General features: G+C 40.8%; 3 protein-coding genes across 19 annotated transcripts in view; 2 read left to right on the top strand and 1 right to left on the bottom strand.

The window, feature by feature from the left end:
* The window catches only part of SSB (Sjogren syndrome antigen B), a 30,094-nt gene extending 29,230 nt beyond the window's left edge, over positions 1 to 864 (top strand). For 8 of the 9 annotated variants that reach the window (XM_027678621.1, XM_027678626.1, XM_027678620.1 and 5 more), the window contains one exon: positions 403 to 864. In XM_027678621.1, the coding sequence (XP_027534422.1) occupies positions 403 to 497 (95 nt within the window). In that variant the 3' untranslated portion in view covers positions 498 to 864. The remainder of the gene's footprint in view (positions 1 to 402) is intronic. The other variant, XM_027678624.1, reaches the window with a different exon arrangement.
* Positions 519 to 6,514, bottom strand: METTL5 (methyltransferase like 5). 4 transcript variants are annotated; one of them, XM_027678639.1, is made up of 8 exons: positions 6,409 to 6,514; positions 4,330 to 4,451; positions 3,593 to 3,707; positions 2,986 to 3,167; positions 2,535 to 2,617; positions 2,369 to 2,420; positions 1,631 to 1,680; positions 519 to 628 (listed from the first exon to the last, which is right to left on the bottom strand). In XM_027678639.1, exons 2-8 carry the CDS (start codon positions 4,436 to 4,438, stop codon positions 575 to 577), a joined length of 645 nt encoding a protein of 214 aa, XP_027534440.1. In that variant the 5' UTR covers positions 4,439 to 4,451; positions 6,409 to 6,514; the 3' UTR covers positions 519 to 574. The 4 variants fall into 4 exon arrangements, with proteins under 4 accessions (XP_027534440.1, XP_027534442.1, XP_027534441.1 ...); XM_027678641.1 differs by lacking the exon at positions 6,409 to 6,514 and adding an exon at positions 5,459 to 5,480; XM_027678640.1 differs by lacking the exon at positions 6,409 to 6,514 and adding an exon at positions 5,159 to 5,425.
* UBR3 (ubiquitin protein ligase E3 component n-recognin 3) overlaps positions 6,100 to 18,028 on the top strand; it is a 106,314-nt gene continuing 94,385 nt past the window's right edge. For 5 of the 6 annotated variants that reach the window (XM_027678599.1, XM_027678598.1, XM_027678596.1 and 2 more), the window contains exon 1: positions 6,100 to 6,560. In XM_027678599.1, the coding sequence (XP_027534400.1) occupies positions 6,115 to 6,560 (446 nt within the window). In that variant the 5' untranslated portion in view covers positions 6,100 to 6,114. Of the gene's footprint in view, positions 6,561 to 6,875; positions 6,983 to 18,028 lie in introns of those variants that run through there. The other variant, XM_027678600.1, reaches the window with a different exon arrangement.

Genomic DNA, 18,028 nt, shown 5'->3' with positions numbered 1-18,028 from the left:
CCCACTCTCTTGAGTGGTGGGGGTTTTTTCCCCTTGAGGATATGAGAAGACTAATAGTTCTGCCTGTCAGTATTTAGCTTGGAGAAGATCAAGAGCTAAGCTTCTGTTCATTGTATGTGGCACCTGCTTAACTAAAATCCAGTGAAACCTCCTGGTAGATTGTACTCCTGTATTTTCTTACCTGCCTTCCTGCTATGGAGTTATACTGGGATGAATCTCTTCAAAGGTGGTATTTTAGAACATCTAAAAGCTTTAAGTCACAGTAATAAGTAAACCCTCTAATGTAGCAGTGGCTGCAGATAACTAGGACTCATCCTTGAACTTACATGGTAGGGTTTGTTTTTTTCAGATTTTAGGTAATGCTTTCCTTTACCCTAAATGACCACATATTCAATCTTGCAGAACCAGCAAGTCCCAAGAAGAGACCACTAGAGGAAACAGAAAAAGAAGAACCTGCACCAAAACAACTGAAAACAGAAAATGGAGGTGGCAATTAGTAATACTAAAATAAATAAAAATTTTAAAAAATTAGCGGTTTTATTGTTCCGTTTTCAATAGGTTTTAAAGACATGCCTCAGTTCAGGAGTTTCTTGGTAGAAAATCTAATGAAATCCACTTCAACGTCAACCTACAAGTAGAGAAAAGCTTCATTTTGTTGGGTTACAGCTTTCTTTTGTTTAAGAAGCATGCTTACTCCTAACATACAACCCTGGAAAACTTTTATATTTATAGTTTTGTTTATACTGTCAGATCCTCTCAATTTTTCTGGCATTTCATTCAAATGTAAAAGGTTTTGGACTTTGTAATCTTGTGCTTATGTTGAACAGCAGCTGGCAATAAATTCAGAACTTAAAAACTGCTTACTACTAAAGTCTGGTTAATGTAGTATAACACTGTAACTCTCAAGTAGCAAAGATAAAGGACAGATTTAACTATTTTAAGTTCAAGTCACCAAGAGCATAGGTACAGTTGAATAAAGCTTCTAGTCTTTGCTACTCAACATACCTAACAGTCTTCAAATATTGCTCAGTCTCCTCTCTACTTCCTCTATGGTAATGGAGGGGATACACATCTTCCAGGCCAGCATTCAGGACCCAGGAACGTGCCTGTGGGCTTAAGGCTTAACCTTCCATACTTGAGTGTCCTGACTAGATCTTTAATTGTTGGATGAAGTCCACTGCTTCCTTATGCTCCCCCCAGGATGGCTGAGTGATTTCACTGGCTGTAGCTATTTGCAATACTGGCTCTAGAGAGCACAGAACATTGAAACAATGCTACAGCTGTAACAGTTGCGGCCTTCAGCATTTAGTTCAGTCTAATTACTGGCTGCAGATAGGATCAAGCAAATGGCTGTTGGGAGTTGAGTCAAGGAGGCTACCCTTAGTTTATCACCTGTAGTTGCAGTGTTGGCTTTAATATTTGTGTACAGCTTTGACTGGCATTATAACAATTCCTTTCATTGTTCAGCTACAAAATGTAATAACAGCAATGGAACCTGATGCTTTCAGAGTGAAGTCTCAAGTGCTGTGAGCATTCCTCATCCAGTACGTATGGCCCTAAAACTTGAATTTTCATAAGGAGAATTTATTTACCACAGCATTTGCTCAGTTATGTTAGGTTTTATACTTACTGATTTCTTCTTATGGAACTTGTATGATGCTGGTAAGTCAAATCTAAGTTCTGTGAACAGTACAAAGAATACTTGTTAGACTAGTATGATTACTGGGTACTTAAATCCTACATCCATGTACTTCTGTTTCCAATGCCCACCTCAGTTGTGGCCTATTGTGATAAGTTTGGATCTCTGGACTAGACGATGACTGAACATTTAAGCTATCCAGATCAGGCAGCTAAAGTGGATGGCTGAAATGCAGTTGTGCTTCAAGTACTTGTGCAACTTCATGTCTTAAGTTCCACGACTGCATAAAGCCTCGAGCTACTGGTATTTAAGAATAAGGAAGACAGTTACACAACCACCAAAAATATTTAGGTGACTAAGAACAGGATGCTTTTTTGTGTGAGAACTGACCTGTGCTTTGCTTTTGTTTTTCAGCAACTGTCTCCTTTTGAAGCAGGAAGGGAGGTAACTTACCCCGAAGACAAAATCTAGTCTAGGAAGAAACCTATTTCTGCACAGAGTATGTATTCCTCAAAGCTTTATTAAGTGCCTGCTTGTATTCTAGCCAGGTAGCAAGATATGAAAAAACAAGAAGTCTGCTTAAAAAAAAAACAACCTGTGTCATTTCAGTGTTAAATCACAAGTAAATTTACCTCAGGCTGTTATGACTGGCTAGTAGTGTTATAGGTATTACCCCCAAACAAAAGGTTGGGGTGTTTTTTTTTTCTGTTAACAACAAACTAATATTACCTGCTATGACTTCCATCTTCACTTCCCATTCATCTGCTTTCTTTTGAATGTGCTAGAATATTAAATAGATATAGGTAAATTTGAAGCTACAGACATGATCGTTAAATGGCATCTATCTTGTCTTCTTGTCTGGTTAATGCTTGCCGTACTAAAATGAAGGACTTACCTGCCGTGTTGAAGTTTTGTGAAGGGAATATACAGCTGTGTTTGCCATTTGTAGAGCAGTTTTCAGAAAAATCATGTCAATTCCTAAGAGAATGATGATATTATTAGCGCTGTTAAATGGAAGTTTAAATATTTGCTTCATTTTTTCTGGAATAATATCTATTTGAGAAACAGCACTGAATACATTAGGGTACAGAAAGAATTTCTAAATCTTTCCCAATTGCTTTTGATAAAAATGCTAGGGATATGAAATAGCTAATATTGTTTATTTCAAATCCAGTGACTTAGCTACAATGTTGAAGTTGTTAATCTGTACTTAGGAAGCTGATTCCTGATCAACAAAATGCTAGGTAATTAGAATAGCTAGCTAACAAAGGGAGATGCTTCATTAAAAGCATTTCCCTTGCTACTTTGTTTGTAATAATTTCTAACTGATTCTCAGAATTACCAACCTTTATTATGCTTGGTACCAAATGGAGGGTTCATAATAACTGTGTCAAAAGCATCTGACATGCTACCAGATAAAGAACAGATATCACACTGAACCATGTTGACATTCGTGAGCTCAAAGTCTTCAATATTGCTATTAAATATTTCCAGTGCATCTGCATCTATGTCAAATCCCACACAGAATCTATTAAAAAAAAAAGCGTCACATATTAGTCTTCTACAAACTAAAGCTTTGAAAGGGATTCTTGTACACAACTTGTTTTATCTAGGAAATGTAACAAGCATACCTTATAAATTCAGTGCATATAAAAATTCAAGTAGTTCTGTTGCCATTTCTCAAATATAACTCTAATTTTGTTAAGGAAGTTTCATGGGTTTATTTAGTGCTTCAAGGGAAAGCAAATATTAAATATTCAGAATTCATGACAACTGTCCACCACTTTCACAGTAGGAATGGTTATTGACAGTCAGAACTTATTAAATAGCCTGATTATGCACCAGATTATATACTTAAAATGAGTGTAGTTCAGCATTGCTATCTTTTAATTTTACTTTCTACTGTTCTATTCTAGAAAAAAACATAACCAGAACATAGCATTAAATACTTACCCTGCTCCTAACATTGCACTTCCAATGCTGAGCATGCCACAACCACATCCTAAATCTGCAATTGTTTTGTTTTCAATATCATCAAAAGTACTGTGAATTGTATAAAGCATACATGCTGGGGAAAAAAACAAACAACAAAGGTCAATAATATCAAATATACACCTGCTTAATCAAGGAAAGCTACACCTGCCTTCAGAAAACGCTTAACTAAAGGCTTCTTGTAATGCAAAATTAAGCTGATATTCTCACTGCCTGTAATTCTCTTTTTCATTTATATGTGAAGAGTCAAAAACATTCTGTTGAGTTGTAGAACTCTTGGTCTTTGCTGGAGAGATTACACATAGAGCTTTGAGTATTGTTTGTGGAAAAAGTGTGCCTCTATATTTGTTTGAGGAAAAATAGAAGGATGTAAAATATTGAAAAAATCACAATTAAGGTATGAAGGAGTGTCTCTATATACAATTTTATTGGTTTTATGTGTCATGGAATAAGTCCAAGTCAGCTTTTGCAGTTACAGATTAAGATGCTTCTATCACATTATCTTTTAAATCAGTTTATTTGATTTTTGGATTGTACACCAGTATACTTCCAAATAATTACATTCCTGTTGGGTACAATTTCTTAACTACTTTTAATGTAAAGTGTTCAAAGGAGATAAAGTAGAAAAAACCTTTTTTAATTAAAAGTGCTGATGAAGAACTAGCAAAAGAGACAACAGTGGTGTGGGTCACCTCTACCTGCGATATGAGGTCTTGTTGGATACTGTTCAAGGAGTAGTTTTGGACTGTCAAAAGTATCGACTTCTTGAAGACAGCTTTCCAGTTCTTTAAGCTTTAATTTCTTCATGTTTATGGCTTAGCTAGAGGAAATAGCGTATAATCAGTTACGGTAATATAAATAAACTACATATTATCTTAAATTATTTTATACTTAATATCCCCGAGTATTCCGCAGCATCTCCCGGTTGTTTCCATGAAGCTGTTCCCAGGATGCAGCTGGCGGCGCACCGATGACAGGGAACGATCGCCGGACCGCGGCAGCCCCGCTCCCCACCGGCCCCCGAGGTTCCGCATCTACCGCCAGCGCCCGCCTGCCACCCAGCCCTAAGCAAGGCAGCGATTGAGCCCCAGCGACCGCCACCAACCACTCGGTTCGCCCGCCCCACAGGTCCCTGCCCGCGGCCGCCCCCCCCTCACCGCAGGCCCGCGCGCTGCCCCTCCGCCCGCTCACCGCAGCCCCGCAGGCCCGCGCGCGCAACTTCCGCCGCACCGCCCCCGGCCCGCCCCTTCCCGGGCTGACGGGCACCTGAGGGGAGGAAACGCAGCGGAACTTCTCCCTCTGTTTAATTAACAAGTGGGTGAGCTCCGGTGTCGTGTGTTGTAAACACGGGACGTTTTATTGCAACCTCACGTGTCACCGCTGCTGGTGCCTGCCACAGTCCGGTCTGCCAGGTCTGTCCCCGGCGGTCCCGCTGCTGAGCGCCCTTTAGGGACAGAGCAAGCAACGGGACTTCTGCCCGGCCGGTGGAAGGGCGGTCGTTGAAAGAAGAGTAACAGATTTACCTACTTTCCCCATTTTTTTTTCCTTCCTGCGATCCTGCTGGGAGACACGCTGCACGCACCACGTGCCCCACACTCCCTGCCCTTAAGGAACCGCAACACAACACAAGCCGCCGGCAGACGGGCAGTCATAGGGAGCAGCGGAGAGCCAGAAGAGAGGCAGCTGCCTTGGGGCCCGTTGCTGTCGGGTAGAAGGTTACTCTCCTTTAGGGACAGATTTTTCTTTTGAAGTTTTCCATCGCACAGTTGAAAATCTGTTTATCCAGCTATAAAACCGCCGACCGGTGTGTGAGGCACGGTAACTCGCGTTCTTTCCCGGTGGGAGTGCGCAGGCAGCCGCATGGGATACGGGGGCGCAGGTCTGCGGACACCCCGGGGTGCGGGGCTGCTGCCGGAGCCCGGCGCTGCTCTGCGCCCAGTGGGGCCGCCTGATGGCAGTGAGCGCGGAACGGCCGGCCCGAAGCCTCAGAGGTGCCTCCTGGAGCCCCCGCAGTGCCCCAGCCTCAGCCCGGCGGGACCCTGCGGCCCGGCCACGGCGGCGGCAGCGCGGGGTCTCACGGCACCCGCTCGGCGGGAGACGCGGCTCGGTAACAAACGGGCTCCGCTGCCGTCGGGGCCACGGGCCGGCCCAACTGCGCCCTCCGCGGTCTCCGGGGCTGCCGAGACCTCCGTCCGGACACGAAGTTCGAGGCCGGCGGACAGCTACACACCGCGCGTGGGCGGTGCGGGGCGCGCACCTGCGCGCTGGGAGGGCGGCGGGAGGGCAGGGGCGGGGGAAGAGGAGGGTGGTGTCAGGGGAGGGGAGAGGCGGTGTCGGGAGGAGGGCGCGGGCGGCAGGCAGGGCGCCGGTGCCGCGGCTATCGCGAGAGGGCGGCGCCGCGGGGCGGGGAGCGGAGCGAGGGCGGCGGGGGGAGCGCGGAGCCGGAGCCCGGCGCGGCCGTAACGGCCCCTCGGTGTCCCGTCATGGCGGGGGCCGGCGCCGGCAGCCGGGACAAGCGGGCGACGGCGGCGCGGCTGAAGGCGGCGCTGGGTGGCGAGGGCGGCGCGGCGGCGGCGGCGGAGCTGCGGGCGCTGCTGGAGCGGGTGCTGGCCCCGGCGGCGGGCCCGGGCGGCGGCGAGTCGGCGGGCGAGGCGCTGGAGTGGTGCCGCTGCCTGCTGTCGGGCGGGGAGCCCTGGGACAGCTTCGTGCAAGCCGTGCGGGCCTACGACCCGGCCACGCTGTGCGGCCTGGTGTGGACCGCCAACTTCGTGGCCTACCGGTGCCGGACGTGCGGCATCTCGCCCTGCATGAGCCTGTGCGCCGAGTGCTTCCACCAGGGCGAGCACGCCGGGCACGACTACAACATGTTCCGGAGCCAGGCGGGGGGCGCCTGCGACTGCGGCGACAGCAACGTCATGCGGGAGGCCGGGTGAGCGCCGGGCGGCCGCGGCGGGGCGGGCGGGCACCTGCCGGCGGGGGCGGCCCCACGCGCGGCGGAGCCGTGCCCGGAGCCGCCCTGCGGGAGGGCGGTAAGGGAGGGCACCTGCTGCCTGCTGGGCCGCCTCTCGCACTCCCTGGCTGCGGGTCGGACCACGGCGGGCCGAAGGGGGGGCTCCGCCCCGCCTCCCCTCCCGCCGGCCCTGGCCGCGGTTCGGCGAGGTGGCCTTGTTGATATGTGTGCGCCTTTTTTAGGACGCTCACGCGAATCTCGTTGCCCTTGCACCCAGTGCCTGCCTCCAGGAAAGTTGATAAGGCGGAGTGCATGGGAGGCAGTACCTGTCAGCTTCCAGCTAACAGCCTTGGCCTAGCACGGCCAGCCGTGAAGTGTGTCAAAATACTTTGGGACATCATGTGAGCAGATAAGCCAAAGTGAACAGATTGAGTAACAGGGAGCCATTTTTGTCTGGTTTCCCAGTCTACAGTTCATCTTGCCACCTTAGCTTTAAGTCGAGAAATTTGGTAATGCTTGGTTGAGTACAACAAAGGCAGGATTTTGTGGAAGTCAGAGGTCTTTCTTTTTCTGTAAGCATGCAGACCTACTGGAGGCAAGACTGAAGTGCCTGGTTAGAAGAAGAGGAATGTGGTACCTCATTAAACTCTCCTTTGTTCGCTTTGTACTCAATGGTAAAAGGAAAGATCAGTCAACCAGTTACTGGGTGAAGGTGATACCTAGCCAGTTAACTTCAAATTTCACAACTCAGTGTCTTTTTGGAGCTCCCTGTGTTCCTGTTCATTCACCAGAGAGCTAAACGCTTTACTAAATGACACTTTGGAGTGCTTGACTGAGGCCTCTCTTCTGACTAGCTTTCTAGAATAGTCTCTGTCTTGACTGTTTTAGCTGGGGTGAGATGGCATGCTGTTGAATCCTGAGTTGTAGCACACCTAGCGAAAAACTTTAGGAACATACAGGAATATTAAAACATTTTCCTTGTTTGTTTTCTTGTTTGTTTTTTTCAAATTTACAGTGGATAATTCTGTGTCACTCAATCAGCATCTTAAGATTCCTTCTATTTTTACATTTCTGCTTAGAGATTTCATTAATTCTTCTTTTTTCTGTTCTTTGAATGTTGTTGTCTTGGCTCCAGTTCTTTGTGTCTGCAGTCAGCATTCTCCTACTCTAGGCCTTGAGGTGGCTTCATTCTTTCTTAGGTTTTTTCCCCTTTTTTTTCCTCATACTGTCTGCCACCATAATTTATTCATTCTTCCTTGTTGATGGAATCTTTTCTTACTGATAGACTTCTCTAGTGGAAGAATTTTTTCTCCTTTTGTTTTCATTAATCTTGGGTGGTTTCGAGTGGCTACTGCTGAAATGATTCTTTCTTCATGGGTCCTTTTTCAGCTTCTGGTGATTCCGTTTTCCTCGGTATCACTGAAGTAACAGTTCCCCTTGATCTTGAGAAGTAGGAAAAAAATTTAATGTCACTTCTTCCACTGTTCATTGTGGAATAGACTTAGGGCTCCTCTTAGTGGCAGGATTTTAATAGAGCACAGACAAATTGAACTACTTTAGGGTGAATATTAAAAATAACTTCTGATACTGCTTTCATCCTGGAGTTTATAGCTTTCAGAGTTGACTTTTCTTATTTTAAACAGTTTTCTTCTCGAAGACAGATGGTTTAATAAAGAAGAAATAAAAAATGCTTAAATTTGCAGTGTAAACAGATGCAAACTCTGAGGGAGTACGAATATTCTCCTTGTTTCTATTTACCCTACTTATTACCTTTGATGGTAGAATTTGAGAGTAAATTGTCTTGTGTGTGAAGTAGCTCTCTTCAGGAGTTTTGATCATTAAAAATAAAGAATTACATAGTATTTGTTCAGAAACAACAGTTGGCATTGAACAGTAGATTTTCCAGTTCTCATGGACATATAAGGAGGACAATACAGGACAGCATATGGGGCATCTGCATTTAACATAAGGTCACTTCTGCTTATGATGATAAGAATTGATGTTATTGCAGTTAAGTGAACTAGAAACTTTGTTTGCTGTGCAAGACAAAGTAAATTAAGCTTAAACCAATGTAAAAGCATTGTGTGCAAACACACTCGGAGTTTTACCTATTGACTTGAATTACTTTAATGCAGCATGTTTAGATAAAGTGATTTAACTTTGTGTATACAAATCAACTGCACAATTACAAAGATAATGCTTTGCCTGTTAAAGTTAGGAGGCCTTCATGGTAGACTCAGGAAACTGGAGTGTGTCTAGCCCGATATAACCTTGGCCACTACAGCCTGGGCTTCTATTAATAGCAAGGGAATCAAATGTGGAGCCTACTTATGAACTTTATCTACCATCTGTCTGCTCAGATAAAATTTTGTGTAGATACTGTATATGAATATTATAGTAACATATTTTGTTTCTCTTGGTTCTTGTTATCTGGTTTCCATGTTCAGAGTTTGTTTATTTGGTGCATCTCAAAAAACACTTCTGAAGAAGTCTTAGTTAACTGCTCTGCTGTAAAGGAAATCTTTCCAGTTTAGAATCTGGAGTATCATATCATTTCCTTTAGGGTGGCTAATGTAAATCGAGAGATGGTTTGGTCTGGAGTAGGAGGATGTGTGTTTCAATCTTGTGCTACTAATTAAATATATAATTTGCTTTTTAGAGGTAACTGAGGGTTAGTTTTTTGTTTCTGATGATTTTATAAAAAGAAGCTGGAATATAGCATAATAGATGGATGTTGATTTGCTTTAGGTACCTTGTGTAATACTCATTTGACTTAGAAAAATCAGATTGTCACACTTTTGAACCTTTTGATTTTCATGCAGATTTCAGTGTTTTTGATGATTAAGTTAATTGTAGTTGGTCTGATCTACTAGGATATAATGTAGACATTAGAAAATATCCAAGTTAGTAAATGTGACTGCTTCTTAAAGTATTAAAAACTCTAACTGTTGCAAGGTTGAATAGATTTTAAGATCCATTGATGTATCAGTAGGTGAAAATAGTTTGTAGTTGTCTCCCATATGGTATCTAGCTATTTGCAAATGAAATTTAGCAGCTCCTTCAGAGATAATTAATAATGTTCTGAAGAAGGCAAAATCTTCAGTTCTAAAGCATTCATAGTAGACATATGTTCATAGTTCAAGTGAGTTCATATGTTGGAGAAAGAAAACCCCATGCAGTTGGACAGGGGAAAATTCAGACTGGAGTGGTTTTGGTTGGTAGATGGTCTTGTGTTATAATGAAACGTGATAGTTTATGAAATAAGCTTGAAGAAAGCACTATGCCATATGGTTATAATAAGACTATAACTAGTCAGTAATCTGTCATTGATGAGTACCATCCTGTTTCTATGGCTGTCTTGTTCTGATTCCCCTTTAAGTCTGGAGACAATAACTTGATATACTAGAGAGCCTCTACACTTGGGCTATTGCATTCCCCCGTGTCCTGTTTCAGAGTATGCCTCACTGTGTGTTGACTTATTTGTTAAATTAATCATGTGGGAAGCAGATGTTTTAGTGCTGCATTACAGTGCAACAAGAATAATATCTCCATCAAGGGCTGCATATCCTGAAGGCCAAAAAGCCAGGTTAAGAATTTCATTAACCAGGCTTTTGCATTGATGTTTGCTGTGTATTTCATGGTAGCTATGGCAACCAATGGCTCCATTGACATAGAGTGTTGCCTTCTCTTATGACTTATATCAAAGGCACTAAGGCATTATCAATTTCCACTTGCAACAGTGGGCTATTTCTTTATCAAGTGAAAAGTCCTATAGTTTTAAGAAAGATAATTGTTGTAGATCGATGGTGTATGCCCTGTGTTCAAAAGCACTTTCATGTACCCAGCTCTAAACTTTCTGCAGTCCTGTCTCTGATGATCCCTGCTTATCTTTAAGTTTAGCTCTGTGTTTTAAGGGTGTGAATCAGTGTAGGTTTCATGGAGATCTGTCGGAGCTACATACTAGATCAGACTTCTCTCTCTCATATTTTTTTCTTCATTATGTCTCCCTTGAGGACTGATGTATTTGTTGGGTCTATCACAATCCCTTATGAAAAAGCTGGACAATTCTCTTTGCCTCCTCTTGCTGCCAAAAATGAGAAGTATATTCTTAGTTTCTAGCCTGCTTGGTTTTTTTCTGCTTTAATTTATTTAGAATTGGCTCTGTTTTTTCAGTGCATTAAAATGTTTGCACCTAGTAAGTATTACTGAATAGTTTTAGTTAAATTTAAATTCGGGATTGTAGATACCTAAATTTATGATCCTTTGCCACTCTGTCCCCATATAATTCTTTCCCTCCTTCTGACTTGATTAACTATCCATTTTCAGAAATACTTCATGGCCTTGGCCTTGCTGTGCTGACTGGGAGCTATGGGAGATTATATTCTATTTCTTTTACTTTCTGTTGCTAAGTAAGGGTAAAGGACCATTTTCATATTCTAGACTTGTGAAAACTTTAACAAATAGAGTACCAATAAATGCAAGCTTGTTTTTGAGAAAGCTATTATTACTAGTTACTTTTGGATGCATTCTGTGCATGTTCATCAGAAAAAACCTCTTTTATCATCTTGGATTGTATCAATGTGATCCACTTAAGATCAAAGAAGTTAGATCTGCTTGTGGCTGGGTTCAGGGACATACAGGTAATTTTACTGGCATGAAGTGGATTATGTGGTTATTTTATGGAGTGTCTTGCAACAGTGAATCACCTGTTTAGCATACATATAGCATGCTGTTGCTTCAGCAGCAGAGTCCCTTCCAGTGTGACTCTTTCAAATTGTGGTGTTCAGCAATAGACAGGAAGGTTTCAGTTCTCCAGGACCTAGGCTAGGTTTGGTATTGCAGCCGCCAAGAGGGAAGGGTGCTCTTTTGGAACTTTCTTCAAGAAGTTCCCGAAATAGTTGCTTCATCAACAGGCTGAGACCATACAGGTGACCAAGGAGTTTAGCTTCTGAGCTTTATGAAACTACATAAAAATATCTGTGTTTGGGATTGTTGAGCTGGTACAAATGGCATTTTTTAGGATCTCTATCAACTCCATGCAGCTTTTCAGCCTTTGAAGTCTTTTGGGCTACCAAGGAAGGACTGAGGAGAAGTCTGAGGTGGCATGAGAATCTGGATAAATCCATGGTCATGTAACTTCTGGTGGATGTGGTCTTCAGAACAAAAACTCCACCATGATGATCCACATGCAAAGTACAGGAATTTGTACTGGGATTAACACTGACCACAGCATTTCAAGTTAACAGGCATTTATAGATAATTGATTCCCTCTGTCCTCGCTTTTGTCTCCTCCACACATAAAGGTCAGTATTTTGTATTGCTGCTGAGGATGCCACAGTAAAATTCAGTAGTTTTTGTAGTGCTTCATGTTAGGTCATATCCTTGGAAAGCAAAAGAGATTTCAGATCAACATGTAGATTAAGTCCATCATGTTATACAGTCAGCTCACAAACCTGCCTGACTTGATTTCTTTTAAGAATGTCTCTTAATTAGGGCTACATCAACCTCTAAATTAGCTGCTGTAATCCAGATGGTTAACAGCCAAGTGCTAATTTTGTATTGCTGCGTTTAGAGCTGTGGCCTGACTAGATGATGTGTACTTTATACATGCTTCTGGAATAATGTGCAGTTTTTTCAAAGTCATCAATAAGATGCTCAAATGTATCAATATGCAGAATTATAAATATTTAGAAGCCTGAAATAATGCCGTGTTAGTTACTGAACAAACTTGAAATAAATGGTGGTTTTACCCAAATGTTTTGCTGATAGGGCCAATCTGATTTGAAAAACGCAACAGTATGTGAAGGCTGAGCTCACAAGATACGACAGCTCTGTATCTTGCCTTGCCAGAAATTGGCTTATTTAGTATGTGACTTATCTATCACTTTGTTATTTGCCTTGGTATATATTCAGTTTAAGAAGAGATAGTCTTTTAGAGGTCTCTGAAACAGTGTTGTTTAGATTTGGGCTAACCAGTGTTGATTTTCAGTTCCTTTGCTTTGATCCCACCAACTTCTAAAGCTCCTTGCATACCTTTTGTGGACCTATCAGCTAAGTTTGTTGTGTAAGAGTGGAGTTATTTGTCTGCTACATATCTGACCTATATAGAACTGTCAATGGATTTTTTGGCAATGGAACAAACGTGATTTTGGGTGTATGTTTAGGGAACACATTCCTAAAGAACTATTGTCTTTTAGATCTTTCTTAATGACAATGTAGGTTGATTCAGATTTTAGGCCATGCTTCCTTATCACTTGTAGAATATCAGGAATTTTATATTAAAAAAAATCCTGAAATGGTATCTGACAACTGCAGGTGATTTTAAACAATAGTATTTTTGTGCCCTCCTCTGTAGATGGTTCTGGTAGTAAGCTTTGAAAACAATAAGATTACTTTTCTTTACATTGAGTTAATAGCTATTACAATAACAAGGACTAAATAATAAACTCATTTGCCTTCATCAGAATGCACCTCTTTGTTTCTGCACAGTGCCTGCGCTGATAATAGCTCTGGCCTGAAAAACACGGACATTTAACTGCAAATTACTAAGAAAACTGCAAATTACTTTTGTATGCACCTTGTCTGTTGGAGGCCTGACCAACTTAAGTTGATATCTTTTACTAAAATTCACAGATCTTACTCAGATCCTGAAGAAATGAAGGTTGTTTTTATGTTTGTCTAGCACTGTGCAGTCACTTAGAACTTTATCAGATGAAGTATTTGGGTCAAGATACTACATACCATATGTTTGACCTGTTTAAATTTTCTTGGGAAAATTTTCTTGGCCAGAAAGTATTTTTGTTAACTCTATTTTAAAAACTTGATTTTTGTTCTTTAAATAGAAGATGTACTGTCTACGTACTTTAAGGTAGATAATTGATGGGACTCTGAAAGCAACTGGTCAGGGAGACTTATAATGTGAACTTATAATGGTTTGGGAAGATTGAGGGCCAAGCAAACATAACTCTTAATGAGGGTTCTGGATGAAATATTCTATTTGCTGATCTACTTGTCTCTCAGACCTACTTCTGAAGTCAACTGGGAATTCTGCTTTGTGAATGCTATGTAAGACTAAGAAGTCTGCAAAATGAGATCCTAAAAATATTTGTTAAGCATCCGGAATTAGAATGTAGATTGTATCTTAATTCTTCTATCTTTACATCCATGTTTGGGGATGTGTGTGTTGGAAGATGATACCTTTAGACTTCACACTGCAAAAGAATTTTGAATGTAAATATTCTTCTTGTGTGCTTTTTTAAATGTTCACTTTTATAAAGATTACTTTTTAAAATTGAATTTTAAGAATGTACTTGTCAATGCCATCTTCAATACAGTGAAATACTAAATTTAACGGGTCCTTTAAGTACTGTTTTTTTCTCAACTGAAAAGGCTGCAGTTTCTGTTGAAGACTATATTTTTACATGCAAATGGCTGAATTAAGATAATTTAAAGAATCTTTATGTTACCATTAACAGGATAACTGAGGCCCTTTTAACTTGTAAGGGCTTCACTTTACAATCATTGTGATGTTTGAAAAACCTGTACCAAAGAGACTGGGTATTATATTTGTAAGTTACCTGTGTGTCTGTTACTGTACAAATATATTTCAAATTGTGTGTAGATTGAGGCTTTTCGATCAGACTAGGTAAATATAAGTTGTACTTAGATGCAATTACGGTGCAGTAATTACATTCCAGAGCATTCACTCTTTCTCTGAAGATAATATTTTTGCAGCAGAAGATTGTGTTACTCTCTTGAATTGTTCTATTGTCTATCAGAATGCTCAAAGTTAACAACTTTGTGGGTCCATTCAAACACGGGCTCAGCTTCAGCTCTCAGAAGTCCATTCCTTCCCATTCTCACTCTGTTTTTCCTTTAAAAAGACCTTATGATTGAAACTGCCAAATCTACTGTTTCTGATTGATAATGGGTACCTGTATACTTACGAAACTTGCAGTTTTATCTACTATACAAGATATTTACGTCTGAGGGCTAACAGAGAATAATAGAAATGCTCTTCTGCTGAGCAGCTTTGCCTGCTTTTCCTTTGCACTGGAGTGCTTGCTTTGCTCAGTGTAGCCCTGAGCACCAAGGGAGCTTCTGGTGACTCACTGCCTCTCTTCCTGCTGTTCTGCAAGGATTGGAATACCTTCTAAGAGTCTAATCTGTGATTTCTAGCCTCCTACACTGGCTAACCAGCTTTGTCGTGAAGGATTAAAGCCTGGAAAGATGTCCTTTAAAGGTGTTTTTGTTTGTTTTTTCTAGAGATGCCATTAATTCTTCTGCTGTGCTTTGTTGTCCTCCACCACTGACTTTAGTGTCTCTGCTTTGGAGATTTTCTCATTGGAAGAATTAGTCTGACATCTTTTTAGTTGGCTTTGCTTCTTGTCAGAGTCCCTAATAGCAGAAATGCAAGTATTCAGCTTTGTCTATGAACTGCTCTGTAGCTTGCAGCTTTCATATAGAGCAGAAGAGCTGTTGTTCCTTGGGCCTTGAAGTCAGTACTACATTGATTCACTTTTGGAAGCCTGTTTGGCTGCTGAAAGGAATTTAAGTAATGAAATTTAATTACTAGGGTGTGTGGGGGAAACATGCTAAACTTAATAGGAACAGTAGGTTCATTTCTCTGCATTTCTTCAGTTACCATTGTGTTTGCTGTTATTAGGGACACTGGATTCGCATAAAGCATATAAAAGCCTTTTTTAATCAAGGTAATTTTCTAATCCTGTTTATTCAAGTTTTGTTTTGAATTAATTTCTGAATTAAGATTTGTTTCAATATGTGAACTTCAAAAGCAGAAAAAAAATTTAAAAACTGTACCATTATGTAAAGAATAAAAAAAATCAGTTCAGAAGAGCTCTGAGAGGCAATAGTAGCACTCAAAATGTATTTTGCATCTTGCATCTATATTGTAGATTCAGAGTATGTAAGAATAGTATTTGCTCGTTAGTTTTACAGTGGGGACAGAATCCATACTCTTTTTTAAAGTGTGTGTTAAATTCTTATTTGCAAAATTTCTTTCATTTGAATACTTTGTGAAACATTATGTGATGACTGTCATGTGGTATACAGTATGCAATGTGTGTTATATCTTAAGTAAAAGCTCAGTTTGAGTATGACTTATTGTTCCTGAATTGAAGAATCAAGTAGAGCTTTACCTCAAGTGGAGCTCCTGTCATTAGATCCCAGATCCTTGTTCCTAAAAGCTTCTCTGAGGACTCAGGTACTCCTAGTGCCGTAGCACTCTTTAAGATTTGTGAAAAAGGGATGCTTTGTTTTGACAGTCTTATAATCCGGTTTAAAACAAATGACTTTTAAACATGGGGAGGCAGGGGACAAAATAGAAAGAGAAAAGTGAGGGTAAAAATAGTCCCTCTATGTGTGCATGAACTTATGTCAAGTTTCTGGAATGCAACTGAAACTTGAGACGCTGTGGGATGTAGTGGATGAAGGACTGATCAAATGTTCAAAAGCTGTAAAGGTGTGGTCTGGCTGGTACTGAAGGCATTTATCAGCTGTTTTGATAACTGGGAAGTTTAAAAAGTCTCCTTTGAAGCTGAGGAGTTGGCTTCACAGTAAGCCTTGTATCCAGCTGATGCGCTGGTTGGCCAGGATGGCATTTTCCTTCCCTGCCGTGTTTGGGGTTTTGGCTTATTTTGTTCTGTGTTTTTCTCCCTTAACAGGTGAACAAGGAAAAGGGGTGATGGCACAATGATTCGGGCATTTCAGTGTGATTTTCAAGGAGACAGGTCTTTGAGTGTTAGTGGATTTAAACTGGCCCAATGAATTTATTTATATATTTTTAAAGGTAAATAACTTCTGCTAGCTTAGCTTCTGAGCTGGTTTAACATAGGATCAGTCAAGTGCCAGTGCTGGAACAAATAAGAGGGATGATGACAGAATGGTGGCAGGACTGACCTAGTTCGACTAGGTTGTGCAACTGTAGCCTAAAGGGAAGGAGTTATTTTACCTCAAGACACTTCTAAAATACATTTTAGAAATTTACAGTAGAATTATTAAAGATGGAAGTAGTAGGAAAGAACATATATGAATCTAGAAAGTCTGACATGAAGGTTATTCAGAAAATATTAATGCTGCTTATGTTAATAATAAATTATATTCTACATTTTACAAATAAGATTAATGCAGCATAAGAAATTTCAGAATTATATTTGAAGTCACGTGGACAACATTCTTTGTTAAAGCTCAGTTTTTATTTAATTGTAAGTTACTGTTTATTCTTTCCTTTTGCTAAAATAAGCCTTATCTTTTTGTGAAAAAATGATTTCTAGGGTAGGACAATGCATAGAAAACCAAACCCAGAATATACTTTTGAATCTGAGAAGAGAATAATGGAAAAAGATTGTGATTTTTGTCTTCATGTGGACCAATAATTTAGTACTTCCATGTTAAATCTTCAGTGAGATAGGGCTTGAATATCTCTGGCTAATGAATTTGGATTCTCACTGAGATACTCCTATTCTTAAACCTCGTTGTAGTTTAATAGTAAAAATATTTACAAGGAGGAGTATTAACACAAGAAACATGAACTACTAAAAGAGTAAATAAAAGTGACAGACTTGTTGGAAGAAGTATTTTACAATGTTGAAATCAAGTCAAAAAGCTTAGATTAAGGTGATCTGTCAGTTACCTAGTCAGTCTTTCTCTCCGTTGTTTTTATTTTTGAACTTCTTCAGAGAATATGTATTTCTTATCTAGATAATATCCACTTTTCATTACATTTCTACCTGCTCCAGGTTGTGGATTTCTGAGGCTTGATGGTACCAGGAGAGATTTGGGAAATGTTCCTTTTTGTTGCCTATTAAAGTCCTATTTTGATAGTCTCGAAGCGTTTTGAAATGTACATTTATGTCAATGTACAATTCTTTAACTGATGTTGTGTCAGGGAGCTCTTTTAAAAGTATAAGGAACTGATTATGGAAGAGCTTTGTCCAGTGATCATGTAACCCATTGAGAAGTTTGTCACAGGTCTCTTTTGACCTGTATAAGAAGTCTCAACTTGTTTCTTCCTGTACACAGCTTGAGGTTCTGTCTCTTTTTTGGCTAAAACACCTGTTGTCCTTACTCTGAAGACTTTCCAGTCATTATCTGGCATTTTGGTTAATAACACTCTGTAAGGGCAATAGAACTTTGAGTACTTTATTACTGCAGCCTTTGAACCATAAAAACAGAATATGGTTCTTCCAGTAAAATTATATTTGTATCCCTACTTTAAGGTTTAGAGCCTGTTTATCTAGAAATTGTTCCCTGTTTGGACCTGCTGTAGTTTGTGCATGTGACAGTGAAAGAACCTTTCCTTACAGCGAATTGAATTTGGGTTCTTTCTTGATTTTTACAGAATCTGTATTAATATAGCAATAATAGCACACTTTATAATTCAATAGTGCTTTCTTGGGAATCTCGAGAGAAGACATAGTCATAACTTT

This window comes from Neopelma chrysocephalum, unplaced genomic scaffold (genome assembly GCF_003984885.1).
Source record: "Neopelma chrysocephalum unplaced genomic scaffold, ASM398488v2 Primary Assembly neopelma1_44, whole genome shotgun sequence".
Classification (NCBI taxonomy): domain Eukaryota; kingdom Metazoa; phylum Chordata; class Aves; order Passeriformes; family Pipridae; genus Neopelma; species Neopelma chrysocephalum.
This window is presented reverse-complemented; position numbering and strand designations above follow the sequence as displayed.